The sequence below is a fragment of the Bufo gargarizans genome, chromosome 5, assembly GCF_014858855.1.
Source record: "Bufo gargarizans isolate SCDJY-AF-19 chromosome 5, ASM1485885v1, whole genome shotgun sequence".
NCBI lineage: Eukaryota > Metazoa > Chordata > Amphibia > Anura > Bufonidae > Bufo > Bufo gargarizans.
This window is the reverse complement of record NC_058084.1, coordinates 313,078,130-313,106,080: the sequence shown is the minus strand read 5'-3', so window position 1 is coordinate 313,106,080 and position 27,951 is coordinate 313,078,130. Positions and strand designations below refer to the sequence as shown.

Below are 27,951 nucleotides of genomic sequence, written 5' to 3'. Positions count from 1 at the left end.
AGTCCTCTTGGACCTTGCCGTCGTCTGCACCTGTCTGGTGCTTTCTCCCCCCTGGAAGTTTTCTGTATGCCGGTCGCAGCTGGTTTCTACATTTCTATGTAGGCTACCCCGGTTTTTTCATGGCGACTTCTGCATTCCTTATGCATATGGATGTCTGTCGTTTTGTGGTACATCCCGAGCTGCTGTACTTGCCCTCTCTGGGACAATGTTTAAGGTTTGCTGGTCAATATTCTTGGTACGGCTAGTTGTCCATGGCCAATGCCCCTTCCCCTATGGTGGTTTCTTTTCGCCTTTCCTGGATATTCTGGCTTGCGTTGTCTTCTGGTGGTTCAGCTTCTGGTTCCTTGTGAGCCCATACTGGGTACTCCTTTCTGGAGTCCCTGTCCCTGTTCATTTGAGGTCCTCTTGGGATTTGTGTCTCTTTTTCCAGCCTCCCACGTCAAGTACCTGGTATTGAGTGGTTTAGTGCTGCGGTTTGCAGTTCCACCGTATGGTCTCCTTCGGGAGGGACCTCCTCCTGTTGTAGGACCTTTCCTCTTTAGGTTTTTTGGAGTGCTCTCCTTCTACTCCCATGTCTCTCAGTCCAGTGTGTCCTGCCGAGGTTGCCTGGCCTGTATCTGGCTTCTTTTTTCCATGCTACTTCACATGCCCAGTGTTTCCTCTGGTCTTACGCTTCACGGTGATATCTTGTTTTCGGAGGCTTGCGCCTCGTCTCCTGTTTTTGGGGACGCAGGAGCTATCGTTCTTTTCCTGGTTTTTTACCTACAACCCCCTCCTTCTCCAGGGTTGGCGGTTTCCTCTAGCAGCCTTGGGTTTTCACCTTTACATGGGGCGCTTAGCTTCTTTCCTGGCCTTGCGGTGAGGGGAGTCCCCTCCCTTCACATGTGAGCCTTGCTATGGCTCCCCCACTCGTTTGGTTTTCGGTGCTTCCCTGTTTCTTTTCTCCCCTGGCCTTTCAGGGGATGGCCACAGGTTTTTTGGGTCTGGAACAATGTAGAGCGTTGGGTAGTTTCACCACGCGGTGCTGTCCTAATTTTTTTGCCACCTTCTTGCATTTGGGATTTTCTTCCAGTCATTTGTCCTGGGGTGCTGGCAGTCTTCCCTGCTTCTTCTGGGGTTTCTTCCTTGTTATGGAACCTCTTGCCCATCTCGTGTTTTTTCCCGTTGGGTCACATGGTTCTCCTGCACCTGTATGCCCAACCGGTGGCGCGTCTCTTCTTTTCCCTCCCTCAGGGACTGCTTTGGGACGTCCCATGGTGCTGTGTCCCCCAATGCCATGCACGAGAAAATTGGATTTTTTGTACTCACCGTAAAATCCTTTTCTCGTAGTAGGCATTGGGGGACACAGATCCCTCCCTATGTTTTTTCTTCCGCTTCTCCGGGCTGGTCTCTTGATCTTTCCCGGTACGGGAGTTGTTGGTTCCTTGCTTTTCTTCTCTCTCCTACTGCTTTTGGTACAAACTGAATAGCCTCGTGCCTGTGGAGAGGGTATAGCCCACCTGGGAGGAGCCAACACTTTTTGTGTCTAGTGCCTCCTAGTGGTAGTTGGACATATACCCATGGTGCTGTGTCCCCCAATGCCTACTACGAGAAAAGGATTTTACGGTGAGTACAAAAAATCCAATTTTTCTTACAGTTGAACACTAAGCACATATATGTCTTGAAAAGTCATCACTGCGGTGTCATGAGTATCTCGTAACCATAATTCAGTTTTCCAAGAATGTAAAATTTACAGCCAAACAATTTAAAAGAAATGCACTTTGCTACTTGTTTATGGGTTAACCCTGTAGGTTGGTGGAGATTGCTAATCACTAAAATATGCTGAATGCATTAAAACGGTCTATTTTACCTTGTATGCAGGAAAAATACACTCCGCTTACCACTTAAACAGTCTGCTGCGAAATGACTATGACGTAATGAAGAAAAGTAAGACTATGAGAAAAACTTTAACCTATATCTCTAGAAAAAATAGGCCCCGGTCAGATTTTTTTTTAAACTTTTCATTTGTATTTCTTTTTTTTGTTTGTGATAGAGGGTGCACATTCATTAAAATTGTCAGGTTTATGTACTTTTTAATGGCAAAAGTAGCGCTTCAGACTACACTGTTCTAGATATCAGAAGGCAACAGAGAAGTGATGAAACAGAGACTAGCGCTAATAGGAGCAAGGTATTCTAATGAAGCAAGGTACGGTAACAGCAAGTAACCACTTTACTTGATGCTTTGTGGTTATTTATGCTATATTACATGTTGAAACACACGTTGGAAGCGCTGGACAGCGAGGTGCAGGTGGGTAGTCACATAAGAACTGTGTATCAATTTGCATGTTTATTCATGGATTGCTATATACCCAATATTAATTTAATTTGTTGTTATTGTTCTTATTATATCAAGCTTTGTGTTACTTCATTGTGCATATAGTATTAGGTTCTGGTTCACATCAAGTTTCGACCCTTCCATAAAAGGTATACCACTCACGATGTATATGTCCGATGGAAGGCTGCAACATATCTCACTATAAAAAGGCATACGGTGGGATATGTCGCCTACACAGCCCCTTCTTCCACTTTTAACTCTCCCAAAGACTGTGCTGTACAGAACCCAGATATCAGACATCCACCCAGGCTAGCACATGGCCCTCACCTGATCCTCCACACTGATCCCCATCCCACTGCTTACCTGTGTTGCAGCCGGACTTTCTACCTCACTGCCCCCACTGTGGTAGCTGGTGTCATGGCCGGTGGGGGATGCTGGCTGTGCGAATCAAGACAACTTGGTGGTGGCAATGTTGGCATCCCTTCGGAAATGGGGGCTCAAAGCCAAAGGAAGGGTAGGACCTCCACTGATAAGCTCCCCAAACGTATCCATTTAATGGAGGCTCATGGCGGAGGCCATACAGTGGCATCTGTCACTTGTAGCCTATAACGGCATCCACTAAATGGATTATTTATATATATTCTATATATTTGATATATATAAAAAAAAAAAGGAAAAGCAGTGGCAGCACCGTCCCTGATGAAAGCTGGTGGGTGCAACAGCCCAACACGGATCAAGGCCAATCCAAAAATACAAAGTAGAAAAAATGGGCAGCACTCCAAATAGTAAAAAATACAAAAAGTCTTTATTTACCCCAGTGGGACATGCGACTTTCGGCTCTAGACAGGAGCCTTCCTCAAGCAGGACTGCTTGAGGAAGGCTCCTGTCTGGAGCCGAAACGTTGCATGTCCCAAGACTTTTTGTATTTTTTACTATTTGGAGTGCTGCCCATTTTTTCTACATATATATATATAAATATTTATTAGGAGTGGGCACTACTTTTTTTTTTTTTTTTTTACAGTATACAGATGCAAACTGGCCAGAGATACCAAAAGAACACTCTTTTGGCCTCCCTCTAGCAATAGAATACTAAGGACATGTTTGACATGAACGTCAGGACCTTTCCTTAAGTACACACTAAACGTAGATCAGAAAGGTTATGTGAACATAGCCTTTGAGTGGTATTCATGGGTGTTTTTCAATTGTGGAACACTTGTCTATGTTATGAATTTATTTATTTACAAGTAAGTATATATTATTAATTTTTGGATCCCTGTTACTGCACAGTGATTATTGGGTTGGGACCTAGCCAGCGGGAATACAAGCCATAACCAGTGGAGTTCTCATAATGGTACTTATCACTACGATCAATAGTGTTGCACCATGGCATCTAATAAACAGCTCATGAAAGTGCCCTTGGAACCTTGTTCTTTTAATTTGTTTCACACTGATACTTCAATATAATGTATATATACAGTTGATACATGTAATTAAGGCAGAAATAATCTGTAAGAAAATAACATACTGCATTGTATCCACATCTCCTTCAGGTTTGTTACTTAGATACTCAAGGGTAGAGATGAAGGCCTGGTTTAAAAAACAAAATAAAAGGATAACATAAAAAGATATATCAATAATGGGCAAGCAAATATAAAACCATATACTCATATGTTACAGCTGCACAATAATTGTTGCTGCAATATTATGTGAACACCAATTCTTCTCAGTGCACTGGAAGGTAGATTTACAAGCCCAATTACAAAAAAGTGTGGAAAAAGTAAATAATCCCCTAGACCCAAATTTTATTCACAATAGAACACATATCAGATGTTGAAAGTGAGACATTTTACCATTTCATGGAAAAATTTACTCATTTAGAAATTGATGGCAGCAAAGCATCAAAAAAAAGTTGGGACAGGGGCAACAAAAGGCAGGAAAAGTAAGTGATACTAATAAAAAACGGCTAAGAGCAATTTGCTACTAAGTCACATGACTTAGTATAAAAAGAGCATGTTACAGAGGCAGAGTTTCTCAAAGGCAAAGATTTTGCAGAGTTTTACCAGAAAAATGTACCTCAACATAAAATTTCAAAGACTGAACATCCCACAACTACAGTACATAATATCATCAAGAGATTCAGAGAAGCTGGATAAATCCATGTGTGTAAGGGACAAGGCCAACAGTCAATAATGGATGCTCATGATCCATAGGCCCTCGGGTAGCACTGCATTAAAAAAAACAGATATGCTTATGTACTGGAAATCACTACATGGGCTCAGTAACACCTCCAGAAATCACTGTCTGTCAACACAGTTCACTGTGAAATCCACAAATGCAAGTGAAAGAAGAAGAAGCCAAATATCAAGATCAACACGGTCCAGATATGTTGCAGTCTTCTCTGGCCCAACGCTCATTTAAAATAGACTGAGGCAAAATAGAAAACTGTTCTGGGGTCAGATTAATCAAAATCAGAACTTCTTTTTGGAAACCATGGACACCGTATCCTGCAGACTCAAGAGGAGGAGGACCATCCAGCTTGTTATCAGAGCAAAGTTCAAAATCCTGCATCTCTGATGGCGTGGGCATCTTACAAATCTGGAAAGGCACGATCAATGCTGAAAGTATATAGAGGTTTTAGAACAACACGCTGTATGCTTCCATCCGCACAACATCTCTTTCAGGGAAAGCCTTGCATATTTCAGCAAGAGAATGCTAAACCACATACTGCATCCATGACATCAGCATGGCTTCACAGAAGAGGATTCCAGGTGCTGAAGTTGTCTCCTGCAGTCCAGGCCTTTCACCAATAGAAAACATTTGGCGCATCATGAAATGAAAAATCCAGCAAAGAAGACCCAAGACTGTTGAGCAGCTAGAATCCTACATCAGATAAGAATGAGGCAACATTCCTCTCTCAATTGGTCTTCTTACTTTCAAGACATTTACAGACTGTTGTTAAAAGAAGAGGGGATGCTACACAATGGTAGTAGACATGGCCCACTTCCAACTTTTTTTGTTGATGCTATCAAGTTACCATTTTCATAAAATGGTAAAACGTCTAACTTTCAACTGATGTGTGTTCTGTGTGATGTTGTGAATAAAATCTATGAAATTTACAAATCACTGCTTTCGGTTTTTATTTACATTTTACACAGAGTCCCAACTTTTTGGGAATTTGGGATGCATTTGGAAAAAAAAACATTTGTCGGTTCTTGGGTAAAATGTGCTGTAGTTACAGTATATTGGGACCCATTAGCTCACACTCGTGTTGTATACTGTATAGTGAAAGGATGTGGAAGTTTGGAAGACAGGTTTTCCTAACACTGACGTAATGAAATCATTTCTACAGACCTGGATTATGTTTATGCAGAGAGTGCACACTCTTTCCTGTGTTTTCTGATGCTGAAAAATCTGTAAAAAAAAATTATCAAAGAAAAGAACAAATTGAACTGTATGTTGTATGACCACAAATATGCACAGACCGAAAATTAAAAAATAAAATAAATGTCGGATCTATTTTTCCAGTTGACACTGGAAAGACGGATCCAGCATTTTTAATGCATTTGTAAGACAGATCAGGATCCCGATTAGTCTTACAAATGCCATCAGTTGGCATACATTTTGACGGGTCCGGCAGGCAGTGTGAAAGTAGCCTTAAAGAGGCAGCCTTTGAGAGCTAAAATCACCTACATGTGGCCTCATTTGTAGAGGCAGCGCAGTGTAATTACAGATGTTTGCGTCACCTCTACAAGCGAGATGACGCACAGGTAATTGTGAAGACGAAGCAACACTTGCATGAGTGTGCTACCCCTTCAAACAGCCGTTCAGTGGCGTGCTGTGAGTTAAAGACCCACTTGTCACATATTGATGACCAATCCTGAGGACAGGTCATCAATATTAACTCACCACACAACCCCTTTCACTAGTCCTGATGGTCAGGTTAGAAAATACAAGAAAAAAAATGCACAGTGAAACGCAAGCAGGCATCACCCTCATGTATTAATATACTTACACTTGCTTCAGCGGGTTTACATTCTATGACACTTTTCAGTGATTGTAAAGCCTGGGTCACACTCTGCTCAAACTGTGATGGCTAGAAAAAGTTAAAATATAATAAAAATGACATAAGCACAAAGAAAATATAGACACATTGTAATAATGAATATACATAGTCACTTCTGTAACTACAAACCGGATTCCAAAAAAGTTGGGACACTATACAAATCGTGAATAAAAACTGAATGCAATGATGTGGAGGTGCCAACTTCTAATATTTTATTCAGAATAGAACATAAATCACGGAACAAAAGTTTAAACTGAGAAAATGTACCATTTTAAGGGAAAAATATGTTGAATCAGAGTTTCATGGTGTCAACAAATCCCCAAAAAGTTGGGACAAGGCCATTTTCACCACTGTGTGGCATCTCCCCTTCTTCTTACAACACTCAACAGACGTCTGGGGACCGAGGAGACCAGTTTCTCAAGTTTAGAAATAGGAATGCTCTCCCATTCTTGTCTAATACAGGCCTCTTACTGTTCAATCGTCTTGGGCCTTCTTTGTTGCACCTTCCTCTTTATGATGCGCCAAATGTTCTCTATAGGTGAAAGATCTGGACTGCAGACTGGCCATTTCAGTAGCCGGATCCTTCTCCTACGCAGCCATGATGTTGTGATTGATGCAGAATGTGGTCTGGCATTATCTTGTTGAAAAATGCAGGGTCTTCCCTGAAAGAGATGATGTCTGGATGGGAGCATATGTTGTTCTAGAACTTGAATATATTTTTCTGCATTGATGGTGCCTTTCCAGACATGCAAGCTGCCCATTGCACACACACTCATGCAACCCCATACCATCAGAGATGCAGGCTTCTGAACTGAGCGTTGATAACAACTTGGGTTGTCCTTGTCCTCTTTGGTCCGGATGACATGGCGTCCCAGATTTCCAAAAAGAACTTCGAATCGTCTGACCACAGAACAGTCTTCCATTTTGCCACACTCCATTTTAAATGATCCCTGGCCCAGTGAAAACGCCTGAGCTTGTGGATCTTGCTTAGAAATAGCTTCTTCTTTGCACTGTAGAGTTTCAGCTGGCAATGGCGGATGGCACGGTATATTGTGTTCACTGACAATGGTTTCTGGAAGTATTCCTGAGCCCATTCTGTGATTTCCCTTACAGTAGCATTCCTGTTTGTGGCGCAGTGTCTTTTAAGGGCCCGGAGATCACGGGCATCCAGTATGGTTTTACGGCCTTGACCCTTACGCACAGAGATTGTTCCAGATTCTCTGAATCTTCGGATGATGTTATGCACAGTTGATGATGATAGATGCAAAGTCTTTGCAATTTTTCGCTGGGTAACACCTTTCTGATATTGCTCCACTATCTTTCTGCGCAACATTGTGGGAATTGGTGATCCTCTACCCATCTTGGCTTCTGAGAGACACTGCCACTCTGAGAAGCTCTTTTTATACCCAATCATGTTGCCAATTGACCTAATTAGTGTTAATTGGTCTTCCAGCTCTTCATTATGCTCAAATTGACTTTTTCCAGCCTCTTATTGCTACTTGTCCCAACTTTTTTGGGATTTGTTGACACCGTGAAAATTTGAATCTACGTATTTTTCCTTTAAAATGATACATTTACTCGGATTAAACGTTTGATCTGTCATCTACGTTCTATTACAAATAAAATATTGACATTTGCCATCTCCACATCATTGCATTCAGTTTTTATTCACAATTTGTTTAGTGTCCCAACTTTTTTGGAATCCGGTTTGTAGATGCACAGCGGCAATGTCTTGTGATACTGGAGCAGAAAATGTATACTATACATACTAGCTATAAAGCCCGTTGTGTTAAAGAATACAACAGGCTGTAGAAACCACTGCCCCCTAATATGCCATCACTGCACCTGTATATCACCACTCTGCCCCCTGTATGCAATCACTGTCCCTGTATATCACCACTCTGCCCCCTGTATGCAATCACTGTCCCCTCTGTGTGTCACCACTCGACCCCCTGTATGCAATCACTGCCCCTGTGTGTCACCACTCGGCCCCCTGTATGCCATCACTGCACCTGGATATCACCACTCTGCCCTGTGTATACAATGTCTGTCCCCTGTGTGGCACTACTCGGCCCCCTGTATGCAATCACTGTCCCCTGTGTGTCACCACTCGGCCCCCTGTATGCAATCACTGTCCCCTGTGTGTCACCACTCGGCCCCCTGTACGCCATCACTGCACCTGGATATCACCAATCTGCCCCCTGTATGCAATGTCTGTCCCCTGTGTGTCACCACTCGGCCCCCTGTATGCAATCACTGTCCCTTGTGTGTCACCACTCGGCCCCCTGTATGCCATCACTGCACCCGTATATCACCACTCGGCCCCCTGTATGCAATCACTGTCCCATGTGTCACCACTCGGCCCCCTGTATGCCATCATTGCACCCGGATATCACCACTCTGCCCCCTGTATGCAATCACTGTCCCCTGTGTGTCACCACTCGGCCCCCTGTATGCAATCACTGTCCCTTGTGTGTCACCACTCGGCCCCCTGTATGCCATCACTGCACCCGGATATCACCACTCTGCCCCCTGTATGCAATCACTGTCCCCTGTGTGTCACCACTCGGCCCCCTGTATGCAATCACTGTCCCTTGTGTGTCACCACTCGGCCCCCGGTATGCCATCACTGCACCCGGATATCACCTCTCTGCCCCCTGTATGCAATCACTGTCCCCTGTGTGTCACCACTCGGCCCCCTGTATGCAATTACTGTCCCCTGTGTGTCACCACTTGGCCCCCTGTATGCCATCACTGTCCCCTGTGTGTCACCACTCGGCCCCCTGTATGCAATTACTGTCCCCTGTGTGTCACCACTCGACCCCCTGTATGCAATTACTGTCCCCTGTGTGTCACCACTTGGCCCCCTGTATGCCATCACTGCACCCGGATATCACCACTCTGCCCCCTGTATGCAATCACTGTCCCCTGTGTGTCACCACTCGGCCCCCTCTATGCAATCACTGTCCCTTGTGTGTCACCACTCGGCCCCCTGTATGCAATCACTGTCCCTGTGAGTCACCACTCAGCCCCTTGTATGCAATCACTGTCCATGTGTGTCACCACTCGGCCCCCTGTATGCAATTACTGTCCATATGTGTCACCACTCTGCCCCCTGTATGCAATCACTGTCCCTGTGTGTCACCACTCTGCCCCCTGTATGCAATCACTGTCCATGTGTGTCACCACTCGGCCCCCTGTATGCCATCACTGCACAAGGATATCACCACTCGGCCCCCTGTATACAACGGGCTCTGGAAAACTCTGCCACCTAATATGCCACAATGCTGCCCCAAAGTGTATCCCATTACTGTCCCCCGAGTATACCACTACTTTGTCCCCTCTGTGGCATGCCCATTGTGCAAAAAATACAATGGGGAATAGAAAACTCATTTTTCATGAAATAATAAAATATTAATTGCAGAATCTTTTGCAGGAAGATCATCCTCCCAGGGCAGAACGCCAGAACCCCCTTCCAATGGTTGCTTCATATCTTTTATTATATAAATTAATACACAAAACACACTGGAGATGCACAATGTACTTTCTGTTACCATAGATCATTTTCATAAATAATCCAGGGAGCTGATACTTGAGATGTATAATTTACACACCTTTACTATACATTACATAATGGAATAATGGACCTCATTTATCAAAACTGTCAAAAAACAGTGCTTATTGACCACAGCTACCAATCAGAGCTTGGCTTTCTTTTCTTAAACTGCTCTGATAAAGTGAAAGTTACGCTGTGATTGGCTGCTGTGGGCAACAATTTTTTTTTTTGACAATTTTGATAAATCTACTCCACTAAGTACAGTTTACATGTGAAAGAGTACATTTATTAGAATGCACCATGCAGGGAGATGAGAGGCAGACAGAGAAGATGTGCCTCAGCTGTTACAGTTAGGACTATGTATTGGTTATACAATGTGACAGTTGCAGCCAAATCAGAGAAGTGAGTACTTGGCAACACAGTTTGCCTTTTATATATTATATGCACTATGTGCACAATTATTAGGCAAGTGATTATTTTGACCATATCATTATTTTTCTGCTTAATTAATAGGCAGCTTGTTTTCCTCTGGCAAAATGGGAGAAAAAAAGTGATTTAACTGACTCTGAAAAGTCAAGAATGCGACACGGAATTAATAAATGAGCTAAATTAAAACATGAGCTAGTTGGACCTTTTTGTGATGAAGATGGACTCAAAATCAACTCCCAAACCTAGAAGACGCAGTAAAAAGCCTGCATCTTTCAAGAAAACAATGATTTTATGTAGAACAATGCTCCATCACATTCATCAACGTACTCCACTGCATGGCTAGCCAGTAAAGACCTGGGCCCCTTTCCACTCCTGACCTAAATCCTTTTGAGAACTTGTGGGCCCTTCCTAAATGGGAGATTTACGGTGAAGGAACAGAGTCTGTGAGGCTGTGGTGGCCGCTGCACAAGAAGTTGATCGTCAACAGATTAAGAACCTGACAGACTCTATGGATGGAAGGCTTATGACAGTTATCGAAAAGACGGTAGGCTATATTGGTCACCGATTTGTTTGTTTATTCTTGAAAAGTCAGAAATGTTTGTTTGTAAATTATTCGCACTTGTTTATTATTCGCACTTAGATGAAAATAAACAAGTGACAGGAACTTTCCCTTTTTCCTTTAGTTACATAATAATTATGCACACATAGATGTTCTCCTGAGAAAACCAAGACCTCACTTTCCTAAACATTTAGGTTTGAGGTTTAGTAACATTTTGGATTGACCGACAGCACTGTAGTTGTTCACAAATAAAATGAATACTCAAAAGTACAACTTGCGTAATAATTGTGCACACAGTGTATTAGTAGAAACAGCATGGTTCAATGGAGAGCACAGCTAAATGTATAGATGCAAACCTGCTAGACTGTCTGGACAAACTGCTCTTAAGTATGGTTTAAGCCACTGCTTTGTGTTTAATCTCAAGTGATCTGGAGGACATGCGCACCTTGTGCAGGAACTACCATTAGGCTACTTTCACACCTGCCTTAGGTGCGGATCCGTCTTGTATCTGCACAGACGGATTCGCACCTATAAATGCAAATGCTGGTATCCGTTCAGTACGGATCCGTCTGCATCACTTAGTCAAAAAAAAAGTCTAAGTGCAAGTCAAACGGATCCGTCCTGACCTACATTGAAAGTCAATGGGGGACGGATCCGTTTACAATTGCACCATATTTGTGTCAACGTAAACGGATCCGTCCCCATTGACTTACATTGTAATTCAGGACGGATACGTAGGGCTCCGCACCGCCAGACGGACACCAAAACGCTGCAAGAAGCGTTTTGGTGTTCGCCTCCAGAGCGGAATGGAGGCGGAGCAGAGCCAAACTGATGCATTCTGAACGGATCCGCATCCATTCAGAATGCATTGGGGCTGAACTGAATGCATTGGGCCGCTTGTGAGAGCCTTGAAACAGATCTCACAGGCAGACCCAGAAACGGCAGTGTGAAAGTAGCCTAAGACGTGTACAACATTTAGAGACAAACATACCAAAGCTGTTAAACCCTCATTGTCGACCATCCAGTCTTCTTTGTCCGCCAATTTCTTGACCTCTGCAAAACGAATAATAAAGTAATTAATGTTGCTGGAGTCATGTAGGTAGTTGAGGTAATGGATGCTGCTGTTACATACAGGTTACTGATTCTCTCCAGCGGCAACATGGGGGGGGGGGGGGGGGCCCCAGTAGTAGTTTAACACTTAAAGGGGCTGTCTCACTTCAGTAGAGAAAGTTAATACGAGCAACTTACTAATATATTGTTATTATCCATATTGCTTGCTTTGCTAGCTGGATTCATTTTTTCATCACATGAAACACGGCTCGTTTCCATGGTTACAGACCACCCTGCAATCCAGCATCGGTGGCCATGCTTGCACACTATAGGAAAAAGCACTAGCCTATGTGCGCTCCCATGGTCCCCGCCACCAGAGAGGCTGATGCTTTTTCCTATAGTGTGCAAGCACGACCACCACTGATGGATTTGAGGGTGGAAAAATGGAAACAAGCGGTGTATCATGTAAAAAAAATTGAAAAATTGGAAAAATTGGAAAAATTAATCCAGCCAGCAGAGGAAGCAATATGGATAATAACAATACATTAGTAAGTGCTTGCTTGTATTAACTTTCTCTACATGATCAATGCCATTTGCTGAAGTGAGACAACCCCTTTAGAGATTGTTGTCGGGTGAACACTTGTTCTAGACTATCATTCCAAATACCTGCATTGACTTACATGCTTGAATCAGCCAAGTATGCATGTGTTCACATTAGGAAGAGGGGAAGAAGACGCTGGATTGGCCAGTTAAAATTCAACATGTCCGCCACCCTTATCTCCCCAGACATCTGCCATAGGGGGAGAGTCAGGAGGCCCCCCATACACAATAATTGGTCAGCTGATCTAGCAAGTACCGTCTAGTGAATGGAGCAGATAGGCATAGCTGAAGATGTCACTCAAAAGTGTCTTCGAGTTTGGTTCTCTTCTAATATTCCTACTGTTTACTCATGGTTAAATTTGGTTAATAAAGTCAAGAGATTCGAAAATATTCTATATAAACAAAAGAATTGTGAAGAGAGAAGGCGGAATGTATGGGGAAGATGGATTTTTTAGGTTGCCACTCTACGCTCCATTAGGGATTTGTCCTGGTCTTATCAACGGTGGGCGCTAGGTGACGCATCGCAAAGGGAGGGAGGGGGATTGGATGGGGTATTCCTGGGGGGGGAAAAATTAGAAATAATCTATTTGTATGAAAAATGTTTGGAATATTTATTTATCAATAAATAAAGTAAAAAAATAAAATAGTGTCTTCCTGCCCAATCCATTCTGATCCAGCAGATTGGAAGAGGAGCCATGGAGTAATAGAAGCTAGGTAAGTATTATCTTTTACCCCAACACTCTGTAAGCCGTGCTACTAACAGGGATAACGGCTGGAAAGTTGGAGGACCTTACAACAGCTTTAATTAAAAAAAGACTGCATATGAATATTCACTATTGGTCCAGCTCTGAGAATACAAAACAAGTAATTGAAATCCTTGCTATCTGCCTTCACAATGATGCTAGCCATTTTGCTCACCCTTAGACGTATAGAGCATAGCACTATTTTATCCATGTACTCGTAAATGTATCCATATGAACTATATCAATGGAGGGATTATATATAATACTTTAGCACTCCTAAAGTACTGTAAAACCCTAGACGTAAGCCAATATTCCCCTTTTATCTTCACAATACTGCCGAGTTGCACATATATTTAAACTGAATTTGACTAGTGCTGTCAAAAGTGGTTTACCAAAACAAAATAACCTGTAGCCAACACCTATCATTGCTGTATTAGGGCTTTGTACCCGTTTTCTAATGCCAGTGCTATTTTTCACATAGTAACGAATATTAACTATAAGAGGATGCCCATAAACCATAACTAGATTCAAACCCTATGTGTATAACTGAAAAATAAATAAAAGATATCCCAACTAGCCCAATAGTGTGCAAAAAAAAGTGAAAATGTGTAACCCAAAAAATTCAAATATACAGACAAATATACCTTCAGCAGTATGCTGCAAAGTGACCTTGACACAAGTTTCCCGCAACTCCAATATGAGGTCTTGTATAGCCTGCAGGATATCATTGGGGATCTCAAGAGCCATTAGTGATTCATACGTATGCCTAAACACACCAATATATAAATGATAATTAAAATTATTTTTATTAAAAAATTTAGTGAGGAAAGTGAGGATTATACAAATATATGATAAATATATAGTAGCTCATGCTGACCTTCGAGTAGTCCAACAAATAACTTTTAAATTTGCATACGTTTTTTTAACCACTTTAAGACCATTTAACCCCCATCCTGACCATATGCATTTTCATTTTTTTTTTAGTACATGGGCTTTTTCCGTTCTGTTATAATTTTTTTGTATTTTTTCGGTGATACACAGAACTTTATTTTTGTAATTTCTATTTTTATTTTTTTTTGGTTTTTATTTTTTATACCCAGAAAATGTAAAAAAAAATTATAAAAATAAATGTTTTTCTCATTTTTTGTAATAGCACAAAGTACAACAAAAATATATTTTTTTAACATTGCATTCCCTTTCCATTACAGTTATTTTGATATGGGGGATATATAGCTTACAGCTGCTAGCGGTAGGGCTAGAAGCTGCTGTATACTCTAGTTTATAATTATTATAATTTTTTTGTCTTTTTTTTATATTTTTCATTTTACATTTTGTGCCCCTCCCATAAGGTCATACAAGACTTTAGGAGGCATTTTCCATTCATTTTTTTTTCCTTATTGCTCATTTTGATTACATACTAGGCCCATTTACAGGGGGAATGCAGCCATCAGAGGCTTTACAAGGCTGTTGAGCCTCATGGTAGAGCTGAACTGGGTATACCGAGTTACCCCACCCCCAGCAATCACAAATGCTAGGACCAGAACAGGAAGCGACCGTGCCACTGCCTGATCTGCATGCACAGTGAATGCTGTGCATACAGCGATGGAGACGGGAGGGATGGCCCAGCTGTCAGCTGCACAATCTCAGTTTCTGAAAATCTTTACAAAGTTGATAAAAATTCCACAACTGATTAACTTCAGCGGAATAGTAATATAGAGACTGCACATACGGGCAAGTGTTCGTGAGCACCAATTCCAAGCATGAAAAGGGCTGCAAGCTCTATAAACGTGCCCAAAAACATTTGTGTGGTTTTATTATTGCATTTTACTCATTTTTGACTAAGTGGGTCTTCATTAAACACTTTGTTTTCTCAGCCTTCACTTTCAGTGCGTCTGTAGACTATCTAGCTTTCAGTTTCACACTGAACCCGTCAGGTTGCTGCTCTGATTGCTGGATCTGCAGCTCTCATCGCTAGACTGACTGAAATGGATAAGAATAAAGCTTAAAATGTGTGTTTATGAGCTGTCAGGAGTTCAGAGATAAGGGCTTCACATGGAGCAGTCAGGGCAACTTTAGGCAAGATAATCTGCTGAGATGAAAGGCTGAGTAAACAAACTGTTGAAACTTTTTAATAAAGACTAATTGAAATATTATTTTAAGCCCAAAATCAGTAAAATACAAAGATGACTGTACTGAACTACTGCAGGACCTCCTACATGGCTTTGTTAGTAACTTTTCTCCTTTCTGTTTGCCTCTGATAATAAAAGAAGCATCTCAATTGTTTAAAAGACTTACATGATAAATCGCACACCCAGCTTACCTAAAGGTCTGAACAACATGAGCTAACCAATGTCCAGATAAATCAGCCTTCAGTCCCCAACCTCCATAAATCATCACATCCTCTTGGCCAAGAGTACTTGGAAGTAAAGCTCCGCGAATGAGCTTCACCAAGCACTGCATCACTTCTTGTATCATTTTCTTTACACAAAAAAAAAACAGAAAAAAAAAGAAAATACATGATCAAATTACAAGGATGATATTAAGCGGGAAAGTCAAAATGACAACTAGAAACAAAGTACTGTACTGTGGGATTTACAATTAAAACATGTGGCATCACATCTCGTAAAGGGATTCTGTCATCAACTCTATGCTGCCCTCACTAGGATATGACACATTCCTGATTTCAATTTGCAACCTGGAAAACGGATTGCTAGAACCTTAGGGCTTTTTCAGACAAGCGTGTCCAGTATGGAAATCACCCTCAATGTGCCAGTGTGATTCCCAGTTATGGACACCGCTCGTTTCACAGGAGCACACAGCATTATAATGATTTATAATGCTGTGCGTCTTTGCATGACCTTACTTCTACAAAATCATAGTGACATAACGCTGCCAGTATAATTCTGTAAAAGTAAGGTCATGCAGAGACACACAGCATTATAAATTCGTATAATGCTGTGTGCTCCTGTGAAACGAGCACTGTCCATAACAGGGAATCGCGCTCACACACGGAGAGTGATTTCTGTACAGAACACGTTCTTCTGAAAGAGCCCTTAGGGTGTTGCCACATGTTTAGGTTTTCTGATGCAGCTTTTAAAGCCAAAATCAGGTATGGATTATAACAGGAGAGAAAGTATTAAAAAGTAGATACAACTTCTCCACTTTTTCAATCCACTTCTGGTTCTGGCTTCAAAAACTGCATAAAAAAAAAAAAACATTGGGCCAGATTTATCATGACTCTGACAGCTCACTCCACTTTCACATATGGCTAAAGTCAGTTTTAGCCAAGTCAGATTTATGATCGTCCCTTTAAGACTGTAATAAATGTGGTTTGACGCTAGCAGTTTATACATCAGTAAGCAGCTTTACAAAAGTCGCACATCTTTACGAAAAAGTTGCACGTTTTTATGAAAAAGTTGCATGTTCTATTAAAAAGTCTCATAACATAAGCATGGTCCTCACTGGAGTGAAATTGCGACTTTTTAAATAGTCCCAATAGTAAATTTGTCTAGAGATTCATGTACACAAGAAAACACGCCCACTTTCAGAAAACTGGCGAGCATAGTGCAGAGCAGAAAAAAGTCGCAAACTTGTGCGCAGTTTTAGCGTTTGGGACTTTTTTGGGGACTTTTTCACTCCATTATTCTGACCTGAGCTAATGATAAATCTGTCCCAATGTGTGGCAGCACCCTTAGACTAGTTTCACATCTGTCGCAGAAATTCCGGGGGGCGGTTCCGGGAGAGAAATTTTCCAAATCCGGCAACCTGAATGCCTGCAGCCCCATTAAAAGGGGTTGTTCAGCTGTTAATATTGATGACCTATCCTCTACACAAGTACCCGATCCATTCAAATGAATGGAGGGAGTGCTTGTAATTACACTACGTCATTGCTCCACAGGAGACTTGGCGTAGTGCGAAGACCAGGAAGCAGCTGGTGCTAGGTGTTGGACCCACACCGATCAGATATTGATGACCTATCCTGAAGATAGGTCATCAATATCAAAGGCTGGAAAACCCCTTTAACTATAATGGGGACTGGCAGACAGGGCCGTTTCTACAGCCGGGTGAGGGGTGCGACCGCACGGCGCGCGTGTCTCCAGCAAGAAGAGGGGGGCGCCAACGGTCGGAGAGCAGATCGGGAGAGATGAGCGCTTCCATTGTGGAAGCGCTCATCTCCATAGTCATCTGCATCACCGTCCTCAGGACAGCGATACAGATGGCTGTGCTGCAGCGGGGCAGGAGAGGGGTCGCCCTTCCTTGTTCCTCTGATAGGGATGATGTCATCAGGCCGCCTGAGCCGTACAGCGCGGGACACAGGCCAGAAGAGGCCTGCATTGCATTGCTGCCATGGAGGTAAGTATAAGTGTTTTTTATTTTTATACAGGACAATACTTGTGGCACATGATTTGGGGGAGGTGAGGGGGGGCATGGAGAGGCACTTGTTACTGGCGCATGATGGGAGGGGAGCATGGAGAGGCACTTGTTACCGGCACATAATTGGGGGGGTATAGAAAGGCACTTGTTACTGGCACATGATTGGGGGGGGGGGGGGGAGAGGCACTTGTTACTGGCACAAGATGGTGGGGGCATGGAGAGGCACTTGTTACTGGCACAAGATGGTGGGGGCATGGAGAGGCACTTGTTACTGGCACATGATTGGGGGGCATCTATGGGGGCTCTTCTTACTGGCACATTATTGGGGGGCACCTACTGAGGCCACAAAGAAGGGGTATTTTATATGGGGGGGCTTTGTGTGGTACTAATATCAGGGGGTTGATCGGTTTCTGCAGTATAGTATTGGGGAGCACAGTGGCACAGTATTGGGGGTAGTAGGATGATTTGTCCAGAAGATGGGAGTATGATGGAAAAGTAGTAAACTAAGATTTTTTTTGTCAAACTGCAGAGACAAAAAATGTCTGAAAAATGATGGTCTGGTCTGAAGGTCTGAAAGGAGAAGATGAGGAAAGAGAACATGTACATCAAAGGAGATGTCACTGGATGTAAGAGGTATGTGGGGCTGTCATCGTGTGCTGGGAAGGCTGTTACTGGAAATGCAGTGGTAGATTAAAAAGGAAAATATTACTGATTGCAGCCAAAGGCTGTGTATGATACTGCGGGCTGAACCACTGTATCTTATCATGTATCAGTATGATAAGCTATTATTATATATATTACTGAAGTGAGACAACCCCCCGTGGTGGTGGGGGGGGGGGGGGGGGCTTTTTTAATGTTCGCTCTGTTGGTAAAATTCCCTAGAAACGGCCCTGCCAGCAGAGAATCCAGCGAAAATGCTGAGAATTGGTCGAACAGAAGCAGCTGCATGTTGCGGTTTGTGTCCGATCACCCTGCTGCAGATGTGAAATTAGCCTTACTTATTTCTCTGAGCAACAACTCCATCCATTACACATTCGCACTAGTCTTTATCATTGGGTCCAAAAAGATACTTTTCATCATTGGTATCATAATTACAAGTCATTATTGACATGCTGTCGGGAATTCTACCAGATTAGTACATTGCTATGATTACATATAACTATACTTCAGCTATTTATTAACTTATTACCTTAAAATCGTTTGGCTTTTGTTTTGCATTTTTTCTGTATTTCTCCATTTGGCCAGATTTTTCTGCAGTCTAACAGGATTATAAAAAGAAATGTTAGAAATATTTAAAGTCTTATATTTTTTTACATTAATATTTAAAGAGGCACATTGAGGGTCCTGCATCTGGCACCCATCAGTTGGCTGTCAGTTGCAACTGCTGTGTCCTCTCCACTTCGATTGACATGGCCAAACCGTGTAAATTTGATCATGCCTGCCTGGCCCTGCCAAAGTGGGAGAGAGAGCTGAGCCTCTATGTGTAAAGACAACTCCCCCGTTGCTCTTAGAGGCTTATTTGCATATATTAAAACTTCATTTTTCTCAGCCATGCAGGCAAATATGAACATGGATATGCAAAATAAACGTGGAGGCCCAGTTATTCTTCCACACAGTGAAAGCCAGATATCCCTCAAAGGAAGGAAAACCAAGAAAGGGGTGTCCCTATTATAGAGATCACCAGATCCCCCATATTAGGTGACCCCTATATCGAGATCCCGCTCTTTTACAAGCCTTAAGGATGTGACAGGGGAAGACCTAAGCCAGTTATCCATCCACAGACAGCTGTTTCGGGGTGTTTCCCCTCATCAGTGTGGAGTAGGGGACCAACACAGATTACTTTTTTGGTGCCAGGCGTACATGTAACACAGGTCAGCCACTTTCATAGGTACAAATCTGCTGACAGATGCCCTTTAAGATATATTATAAAGTGGTATATTATTATAATTTATAGCTATTGTACCCAACTTATATACAGGCGAGCTTGTGCTTTAAAAGGGGCTGTACAGCTAATGTGCTTCACATAAAAATGAATACAACTCACTAATATATAGACTCTTAAAATACTATCCTTTAAAAATGAAAAATAAATAAATAAAATAAGAGGCCAGCATGTATATAGCGACACCTAGTGATCAACACAAGCCAAATTTAAAAAGTTTATGCTTGTTTTTTCCCCAAGTAGAAATTTCCATTAGCTACATAATTCACAGCTAATCACAAACATTCAACCAAAATCACAATACGTTTTTGACTACATCTCTTCAAGCTGTTCATCATTAGTGTTGAGTGAACTTGTGTTTTAAGTTCCCGTTAAGCATCCCGTTATGGATTCCCCTACCACGGACCATAACGGAATTTAGAATCCATAACGGGATACTTCGATAACCTGAACTCGAACTTTAGACGCTGAACTTAAAAAACACAAGTTCACTCAACACTATTCATCATGTTACAAGTAGATATGACTAAAAGGGAAAGTGAAGGTGGAAGAACCATTCCCCTTTAGACTTGAGCAACTAAAGTACATTCAACTTTATACATGAAAAATCCTAAAAACCTGATAATATGGACATAGTTTGCAAAAAAATAAAATAAAATATATGAACTGTGACGGAGTTAAGGTAAAGAAGGTCTAATGGAAGAAAGTAATCATGCACAAGTTATGCACAAGCCTCATTCGGTCTGTGAGAGGTCAGTATTCCTGTAATGTATATTATACATTGGACAACATGGAGTCTAATTCTGATCAGTGCCGATCGGTCAGACCTGTTACCGAGACAGGGTAATCTGAAGCAGACAATACATTAGGTTGCCGAGTGCAAAATGTCTGTTAGAAAGTAAACACTGTATGAAACTTCTACAATTCTTCAAGATAGTGATAGATTTGCAGTGTAACCCTTTCCTGCACAGACATAACTTAACTATTCTGTGGTTAGCCCAACGGATTCACTTTTCGACTTCACAGCTTAAAAAGGATGCAGCACAGCAACCGGTTACAACTGAAAACGGTTTGTCATATCTGCACGTGATGCACTTTTCACAAGAGCCTTTGTAGCTTTTGATACTTTGCATAGTTTTTAGTAGTTTTACTGTTGCTACTGGCAACCAAGAACAGGAGAACATGGGAACTGTGATCAGGCCTCGATATCTGCTGGAGCTAAAATGTATTGAGTGAAATTAAAAATGAAAAAGTTAATTCACTTCAGTGAAAAAAAATAAAAATAAAAATGAATATCCTAAAATCCTCCCAATGAAATTAAATGCCTTAAAATAAAATTAAAAAAATCCTATACTATCCTATGTTTCTCCTCCGCGCTACTGCTACGATCCTCCTCCCGCTATTTGCATACAAGGCAGTTTCCTGTCTATGAGTCAGACAAGCAGTAGCTCCGCTCTGGTAGACCTGAGCATGTGATACACAAACGACCACAAATCTGAATACCCAGCCACATCATCCATTGTCAAAATCAGCAGTGTACCAGGGTGGGGGTCTCAGCAGTCAGATCCAAGGCAATCGGCCAATTGCTGCAGCAGCCCTCGTATTAAAGAGGTTCTCTGTAGTAAGACAACCGCTTTAAAGGAAAAGTATATATATTTCTGAAGAATTCTCTTGACCCAAAAAATATTTTAAAAAGTGTCCCCTAATTTTTTTCCATATTTTAAAGACCTCCAAGTGAAGGGAAGTTTATCAACGCCTAAGGCTACTTTCACACTTGCAGCAGAGTGATACGGCAAGCAGTTCTGTCGCCGGGACTGCCTGGCGAAACCGGCAAAACGTATGCCAACTGATGGCATTTGTAAGACTGATCAGGATCCTGATCAGTCAGAAAAATGCCGATCAGTCAGAAAAATGCATTGAAATGCCGGATCCGTATTTCCGGTGTCATCCAGAAAAACGGATCCGGTATTTATTTTGTTTCACTTTTTTTTGGTCTGTGCAGGAAAGGACAGATCCAGCATTCCGGTATTTTGAATGCCGGATCCGGCACTAATACATTGCTATGGAAAAAAATGCCAGCATTCAGGCAAGTCTTACGTTTTTTGGGCTGGAGATAAAACCGTAGCATGCTGCGGTATTATCTCCGTCCTGATCAGTCAAAACTGACCTGAAGACATCCTGATGCATCCTGAAAGGAATTATCTCCATTCAGAATGCATGGGGATGTGCCTGATCAGTTCTTTTCCGGTATTGAGCCCCTAGGACGGAACTCTATGCCGGAAAAGAAAAACGCAAGTGTTAAAGTACCCTAAATGGTATCTGTGGCTTACCCCAGTTAGGGGATACAGCCACTTATCCTCAAAGTCCACTACCATATTCATCTTCTGCAGCCATTGCTGCTAATGGATTGGGACTTCCTCTCTGTGACATGAAGCATGGGAACGGGGCACAGTTACATTCCATTACACATTTACAAGAATGTACTCGGTAGCACAACCAATTTGAGAAAAGACCATTGGGAGTGTCTCTCTCCCCAGCACTTCCATGCAGACATCTGCACAGTAATACTGAGGAAAAGCGACCTGTTGTATGAATTTATGTATATGTACAGATGTAGCAGTGTTAACATACACATTTGGTGAGTTATTACATACACATAAATATACACCTAAAGCCTCCTACTCCACTAGGCTGGCCGAAAGGGGAAGGGGGGGGGGGTGCCGGGGTAAGTTCCATTTACTCTATTATCAAGCAACTAGAGATGTGAGCCAGCTCTTGTTTTATTGCTGACAATCTAAGAGTATATTTCAGTTTGTATATTTGAATCTGCAACCGTTCAGCAATTTTGCAGAATGGATGCAGACCCATTCATTTCAATGGAGCCACAAAAGTTGCGGACAGCACAATGTGTGCTGTCCGCATCTGTACTTCCTTTCTGTGGCTCCACAAAAAAGATAGAACATGTCCTATTGTTGTCCACAATTGCGGACAAGAATAGGCATTTCTATCATAGGGCTGGCCGTTCTGTTTCGCAAAATGCAGAGCACACACGGCCGGTATCCGTGTTTTGCAGCTCTGCAATTTGCAGACGGCAAAAACTGAGACAGTCATCTAAATGAGTCCTGATACATTATATCTTATTCCAATCTTATTTTAAGCTTAGTTTGTTGCTGGACACCCTGAAATAATGCCATCAGTAGCAAAGATATATCTCATATGAGATAGCTTGGTAAGGAAAGTGTTAAAAATGGCATGTTACCTTGACATTAGAGGATGAAAGAAGAGAATCCACATTCACAAGCAGAGGAACATCTTACCTGCGAAAAGTGCACAGTGGAAAGCGACGGTAAGGAGTCAATGGGAGTCAGGAAGGTGGAGGCAGAGGAGAGGAAGGAGAAACTGCTCCCCTTAGGCAGAAACTAAGGAGGAAACTGTATCCAACCTCTCACAGTGCTCGATATGGGGAGAAATGAAGAACGAAAAGCCAGAGGAAGAAGGGGCTACATCGGGAGTCATCTGAAAGGATTGTCGGGTTAAAAGTAAGTGCACTAATAGGGAGGAGCCTTGGCAAAGCCTTTAGATTAGGCTAAAGACTTTCATAGTTGGCGGTACACTTTAAGGGGTCTTCTGAAACTTAGATATTACTGACTTATCTTCAGGATAGGGCATCAATTTCAGACTGGTGGGGCTCCGACACCCTCACAATCAGCTGTGTTGGGAAGCTGCTAAAAACTATACAGTGACTGAAGGCTCCCTCCACTATGCTGTTTCAGGCAGCGGCATATTCTGAATGGTACATTATCCTGTTTCTGGCTCCATACACTGTAAGGTTTCTGACATTGGCGGGTGCCACAAATAACCGATCATTCAGGGTGCCAGGTATCACACCCTCACCTATCTGATATTGAGGGCCTATCCTGAGCAAAGGTCATCAATATCTGAGCCCCAGAAACCCTCTTTAAGAATTACAATTTGAATTTTAGTGAAGGAAAATCTCATAACTTTCTTCACATGTGTGCAATACCTCGCTGAAAAGACTTCCATTGACATAGGATATCCAGAGTTTCCAGAAGTTTGGTAGTTCGGAAACCACTATTTTTGATAATTTCTCCACAAACTCTGCTTGAGGAGGTGTTTTATACTTCCAAGCTGGGGAAATAAAAAATTAAATAAAAAAGTGTTAGCAGTTCTCACAGATCATACTGGAAAAGAGCAATTAGTACAGGTAAATGCCCACTTTACAAATGCTTCTATGTATTTCTTCACAAAAGACAAAACGTTAGAAGTACAGTAATGTGGGATATTATAAAGCCCATACAGATTATGGGCACCCATTGTAAGTATGCCTCAGGGTATACAACTGTGACATCACAAGTAAGCTTCCTTCAGGTAAACTGCTGTGACATCACATATGAGCTTCAGTCGGGTAAAAAGCTGTGACATCACATATGAGCTTCAGTCGGGTAAACTGCTGTGACATCACATATGAGCTTCAGTCGGGTAAACTGCTGTGACATCACATATGAGCTTCAGTCGGGTAAACTGCTGTGACATCACATATGAGCTTCAGTCAGGTAAACTGCTGTGACATCACATATGAGCGTCAGTCGGGTAAACTGCTGTGACATCACATATGAGCTTCAGTCGGGTAAAGTGCTGTGACATCACATATGAGCGTCAGTCGGGTAAACTGCTGTGACATCACATATGAGCTTCAGTCGGGTAAACTGCTGTGACATCACAAATAACAGTCAGGTAAACTGCTGTGACATCACATATGATCTTCAGTCAGGTAAAAAGCTGTGACATCACAAATGAGCTTCAGTCAGGTAAACTGCTGTGACATCACATATGAGCTTCAGTCAGGTAAACTGCTGTGACATCACATATGAGCTTCAGTCAGGTAAACTGCTGTGACATCACAACTGTTTCAGAGACGTAACAAGTCAGGCAAGTTGCTGTCAGCTTTTGTGACACAAGTGTGAGGAAACCATTGTGATATCACAAGTAGGCTTTATTACCCTGCCCAAGCATCGGGACAGATCCTTTTTAACAAGCATTCTTGAAAACGCTCATTAGCGATGATATGCCTGTGCAATGGTGCCACTGGTTACCTGATGAACAAGCAAAAAGCTTGGGTAATAAGATCGTTGCCGGCAGCAGATCACATAGTCTAAACAGCACTCTGCTGCCAGCAAACAATGATTCTGTATGGGGAAGAGCGATGGCATTCGTGATCGCTCCTCCTCATACTGTAGAGGAGATCGCTGCATGTAAATTAAGCAGTCTCCTTCACTGATGAGCAGACAACAGCCGGGGAGGAAAACTTCCTTCCTGACAAACGTCTGCTCAATTGAGCGGTGTAAAGGGGCCTTTAGACAGGTGGCATCATAACTAGATCTAGTAAGATACGCAAGTGTGATATCATAACAGTGTTTCAATCAGGTAAGTAACAATTACATCAAAACTGTCCATGTCAGGTGAGCTGCTGTGACATCACAACTGGTGTGACATAACATACAGTTTCAGTAAGGTGAGCTTACAGTCTACACTAACTTTTTTTTAGTTTCTCGGTTATGGAAAATCTTTTGAATTCTTTAATTTCAATGGCCCTTAAGTGTTATGCGATCCCCCGGTTCCCAGGATATGCCCCTCTGAGCTCTAGTGCTATACATGGTAATTCACTGTAGTTTACCAAGAAGATGGCAACCACAGTGATTCTCCTCAGGTGGAGTCTTGTCAGACACTGTCCAATCACTGCAGACAGCACAATCTCACAACATCTACCATATCTTGCATGACCATGCAGTGCAACCTTCATTCTGGGCATCACCAGCAGAGATTCTGGACAGAAGCATCAATGAGGAGAATAGCGCAGGCTCTGGAGGTGACCCCTAGAATGTAGTCTCCACTGCGTCGTCTTCCTAGAGATAGTAGATGTCACCACCGGGCCGGTCTGAAGCAGTCCACAATTCCTGGACAGCATCAAGAGTGAGCATGCAGACTCCACCATCTAGAGAACCAGAATTAAGGAAAAGGGGGTGTCACATATAAAAATACACTATGCATGGGGGCCAGCAGGAATTAAACAATGACAGGTTCTCTTTATATCCCATAAATTGCTGTTTAGGAAAGAAAGGAGCCCTGAAACCTTTTTGCCTGCCAATTCAAATTACACTTGGAGGTGTCCGATGCAGAGAAGGACCTCACACTACTAGTCACTTGTGGTTACCAAGGGCAGATGATGTTTCGAATATCTCAAATGACTGGGACCTAATCATTATCTTTACAATTTCATAGTGGAATCGCTTGCTTTTAATTCATTCTTACAGTCATTTCGTCCAGACTGGAAACTGCTGCCTCTCTTCAGGGATGCTGTCTGGCTGAGCCGGGCAATTGGAGATGGACGTCCATCGCTGTCCACATCAAGCATCGGACTTTGAAGAATTGTGCTTCCTTTAAATGAACAAAGGAAAATCATTTTGCAATTAGTATCACCGCAATATAGGAGAAAGTATTGACATTTATTTACATAGGAGCACAATAAAAAATAATATAAAATCTATATATGGCAGCAATTGGACTTTTATATATTCATATACACTGTAACAGAATGCATAAAAAGGTAAACTGTGCAAAAATGACAGTACAGACAGGGACAGCTGCTTTACACAAACATAGAAGCAGTCCCTAAGTAAATTTTCTTTTAGATGACTCAGCAAGTCCACAACAGCAATAAGAACCAACCCTCAAGGGATAAGTGTCTGGTGTAGGCATCCAATGTGAATCTGGTAATATCATAAAGTGTCACTAGAGGGCGACATAACACCAACAAAACAAAAATCAAGCTATTTCAAGGCAATGTAAATTACAGCACTCTGATCTAATACAGGATTTTGGTTTTCTACACAGCTATAATCACCACACTTATGTAACATGCATTTATCTGTGCACAGGTAAAAATTTACGGCTTATTACGTCAGCGCATTAAAAGATGAAGTGTGTCTTCCACAAATTTAAACTGATGAAATATTAAATACATTTTTCACCAAATTTCTACCAGCACTTTTTGTGCTGTCCTATACTGCCATCTTCTGTAGAAATCCAATCCAAACACTTCTAAAAGGTGAAACATCCATTGTAACTTAAAGGGGGATTGCAGTAGTAACAGAATAGTAACGTAACGTAAAAATGGAGAAGCCAAGCTTGAATAGAGGTGGTGTGGGGGGGGTTAGACATCTATTGTCTGCCACATACAATGCTGTCTTGACACCTTTTTCTGGGAAGTCTTTATCACCTACTGACTCCAATTAGGATAATAGAATGAACACCTTTGACCCAATGCTGGGTATAATTACCAGATGTGGATTCAGTTACATATTTCTTCCCAGAATTTTTGTACAATCACTCAGAATTGAGAAAGCTCGTTGGATGAACGAGTGAAGCGTTTTCAAGAAATCTACAGTATGTCCAGTTGCCTTGATTTATTGTTTACAGATATATACCATGACCTGGATAAATGAGAACCTTCACAGACAGTAACAGAATAGGGAATAAGTATTAGATCGATAGGTGTCCTACTGCTGTGACCCCAACCTCGGGTGTCCAAAATCCTGTGACTACGAAAGCAAAAGCAAAACTGGGCAAAACTATCCTCTTCAGCTATATAAAAAATTAAAATTTAAAGTTTTCTAAAAAGCAATATAAAACAGTTTTCAAAAGTCCCAAGCAGGAAACTCCACAGACTAAAGGAGATTTATCATCTCCCTTGCACCAAAGTGGCTTTTAAAAATAAAATAAAAAATATGCTGTGCGACTTTTTAAATGCAGCTTTAAAAAAAAAAAAATATTGCAAGTGCCTCTTTTTACGCTGCCTTTTATAAAAAGAGAGTGACAAGGGTGACAAAGGGGCATGGCCAACAGCAGAGACAAATTTATCTTCATTTACACCACTTTTCTGGTGCAAATGAAGCCAGAAGTCTATGGCAGCTCTAGGCTGTTTAGATTTAGGCGCATCCTCCAGCAACGCAGGAGATATCAAGACCAGCGCAGAAATCCCCAGTCTTGATAAATCTCCCCCCTTTTTCTTAAAATGTTGGGTGATCACCTCCTGAATGAGAAGCAATGGATGCCATATTGTTCCAAAGCCAGATTTTGTTCTCTAAGCTTTGCCACACTGTATGTGGCGACACCCTATTAAAGGGGTTGTGCAGCCAGTACATTTTGATGACCTATCCTCAGGATGTACTGTTTGCACAACTCCTTTAAATGGCAATGCCTGGTTGTTAATTTATTCGTAAATTTTCAGGAGGAATAAACAC

The 27,951-nt window shown here is 42.0% G+C and overlaps 1 protein-coding gene across 3 annotated transcripts in view; it reads right to left on the bottom strand.

The window, feature by feature from the left end:
* The window catches only part of EXOC2 (exocyst complex component 2), a 188,672-nt gene that overhangs the window by 49,501 nt on the left and 111,220 nt on the right, over positions 1-27,951 (bottom strand). For all 3 annotated transcript variants that reach the window (XM_044293024.1, XM_044293023.1, XM_044293025.1), the window contains exons 11-19: positions 25,961-26,086; positions 23,655-23,779; positions 18,878-18,946; positions 15,635-15,792; positions 13,959-14,080; positions 11,913-11,974; positions 6,327-6,407; positions 5,666-5,725; positions 3,840-3,901 (exon numbers count right to left, since the gene is read on the bottom strand). In XM_044293024.1, coding sequence (XP_044148959.1) covers positions 3,840-3,901; positions 5,666-5,725; positions 6,327-6,407; positions 11,913-11,974; positions 13,959-14,080; positions 15,635-15,792; positions 18,878-18,946; positions 23,655-23,779; positions 25,961-26,086 — 865 coding nt within the window. The remainder of the gene's footprint in view (positions 1-3,839; positions 3,902-5,665; positions 5,726-6,326; positions 6,408-11,912; positions 11,975-13,958; positions 14,081-15,634; positions 15,793-18,877; positions 18,947-23,654; positions 23,780-25,960; positions 26,087-27,951) is intronic.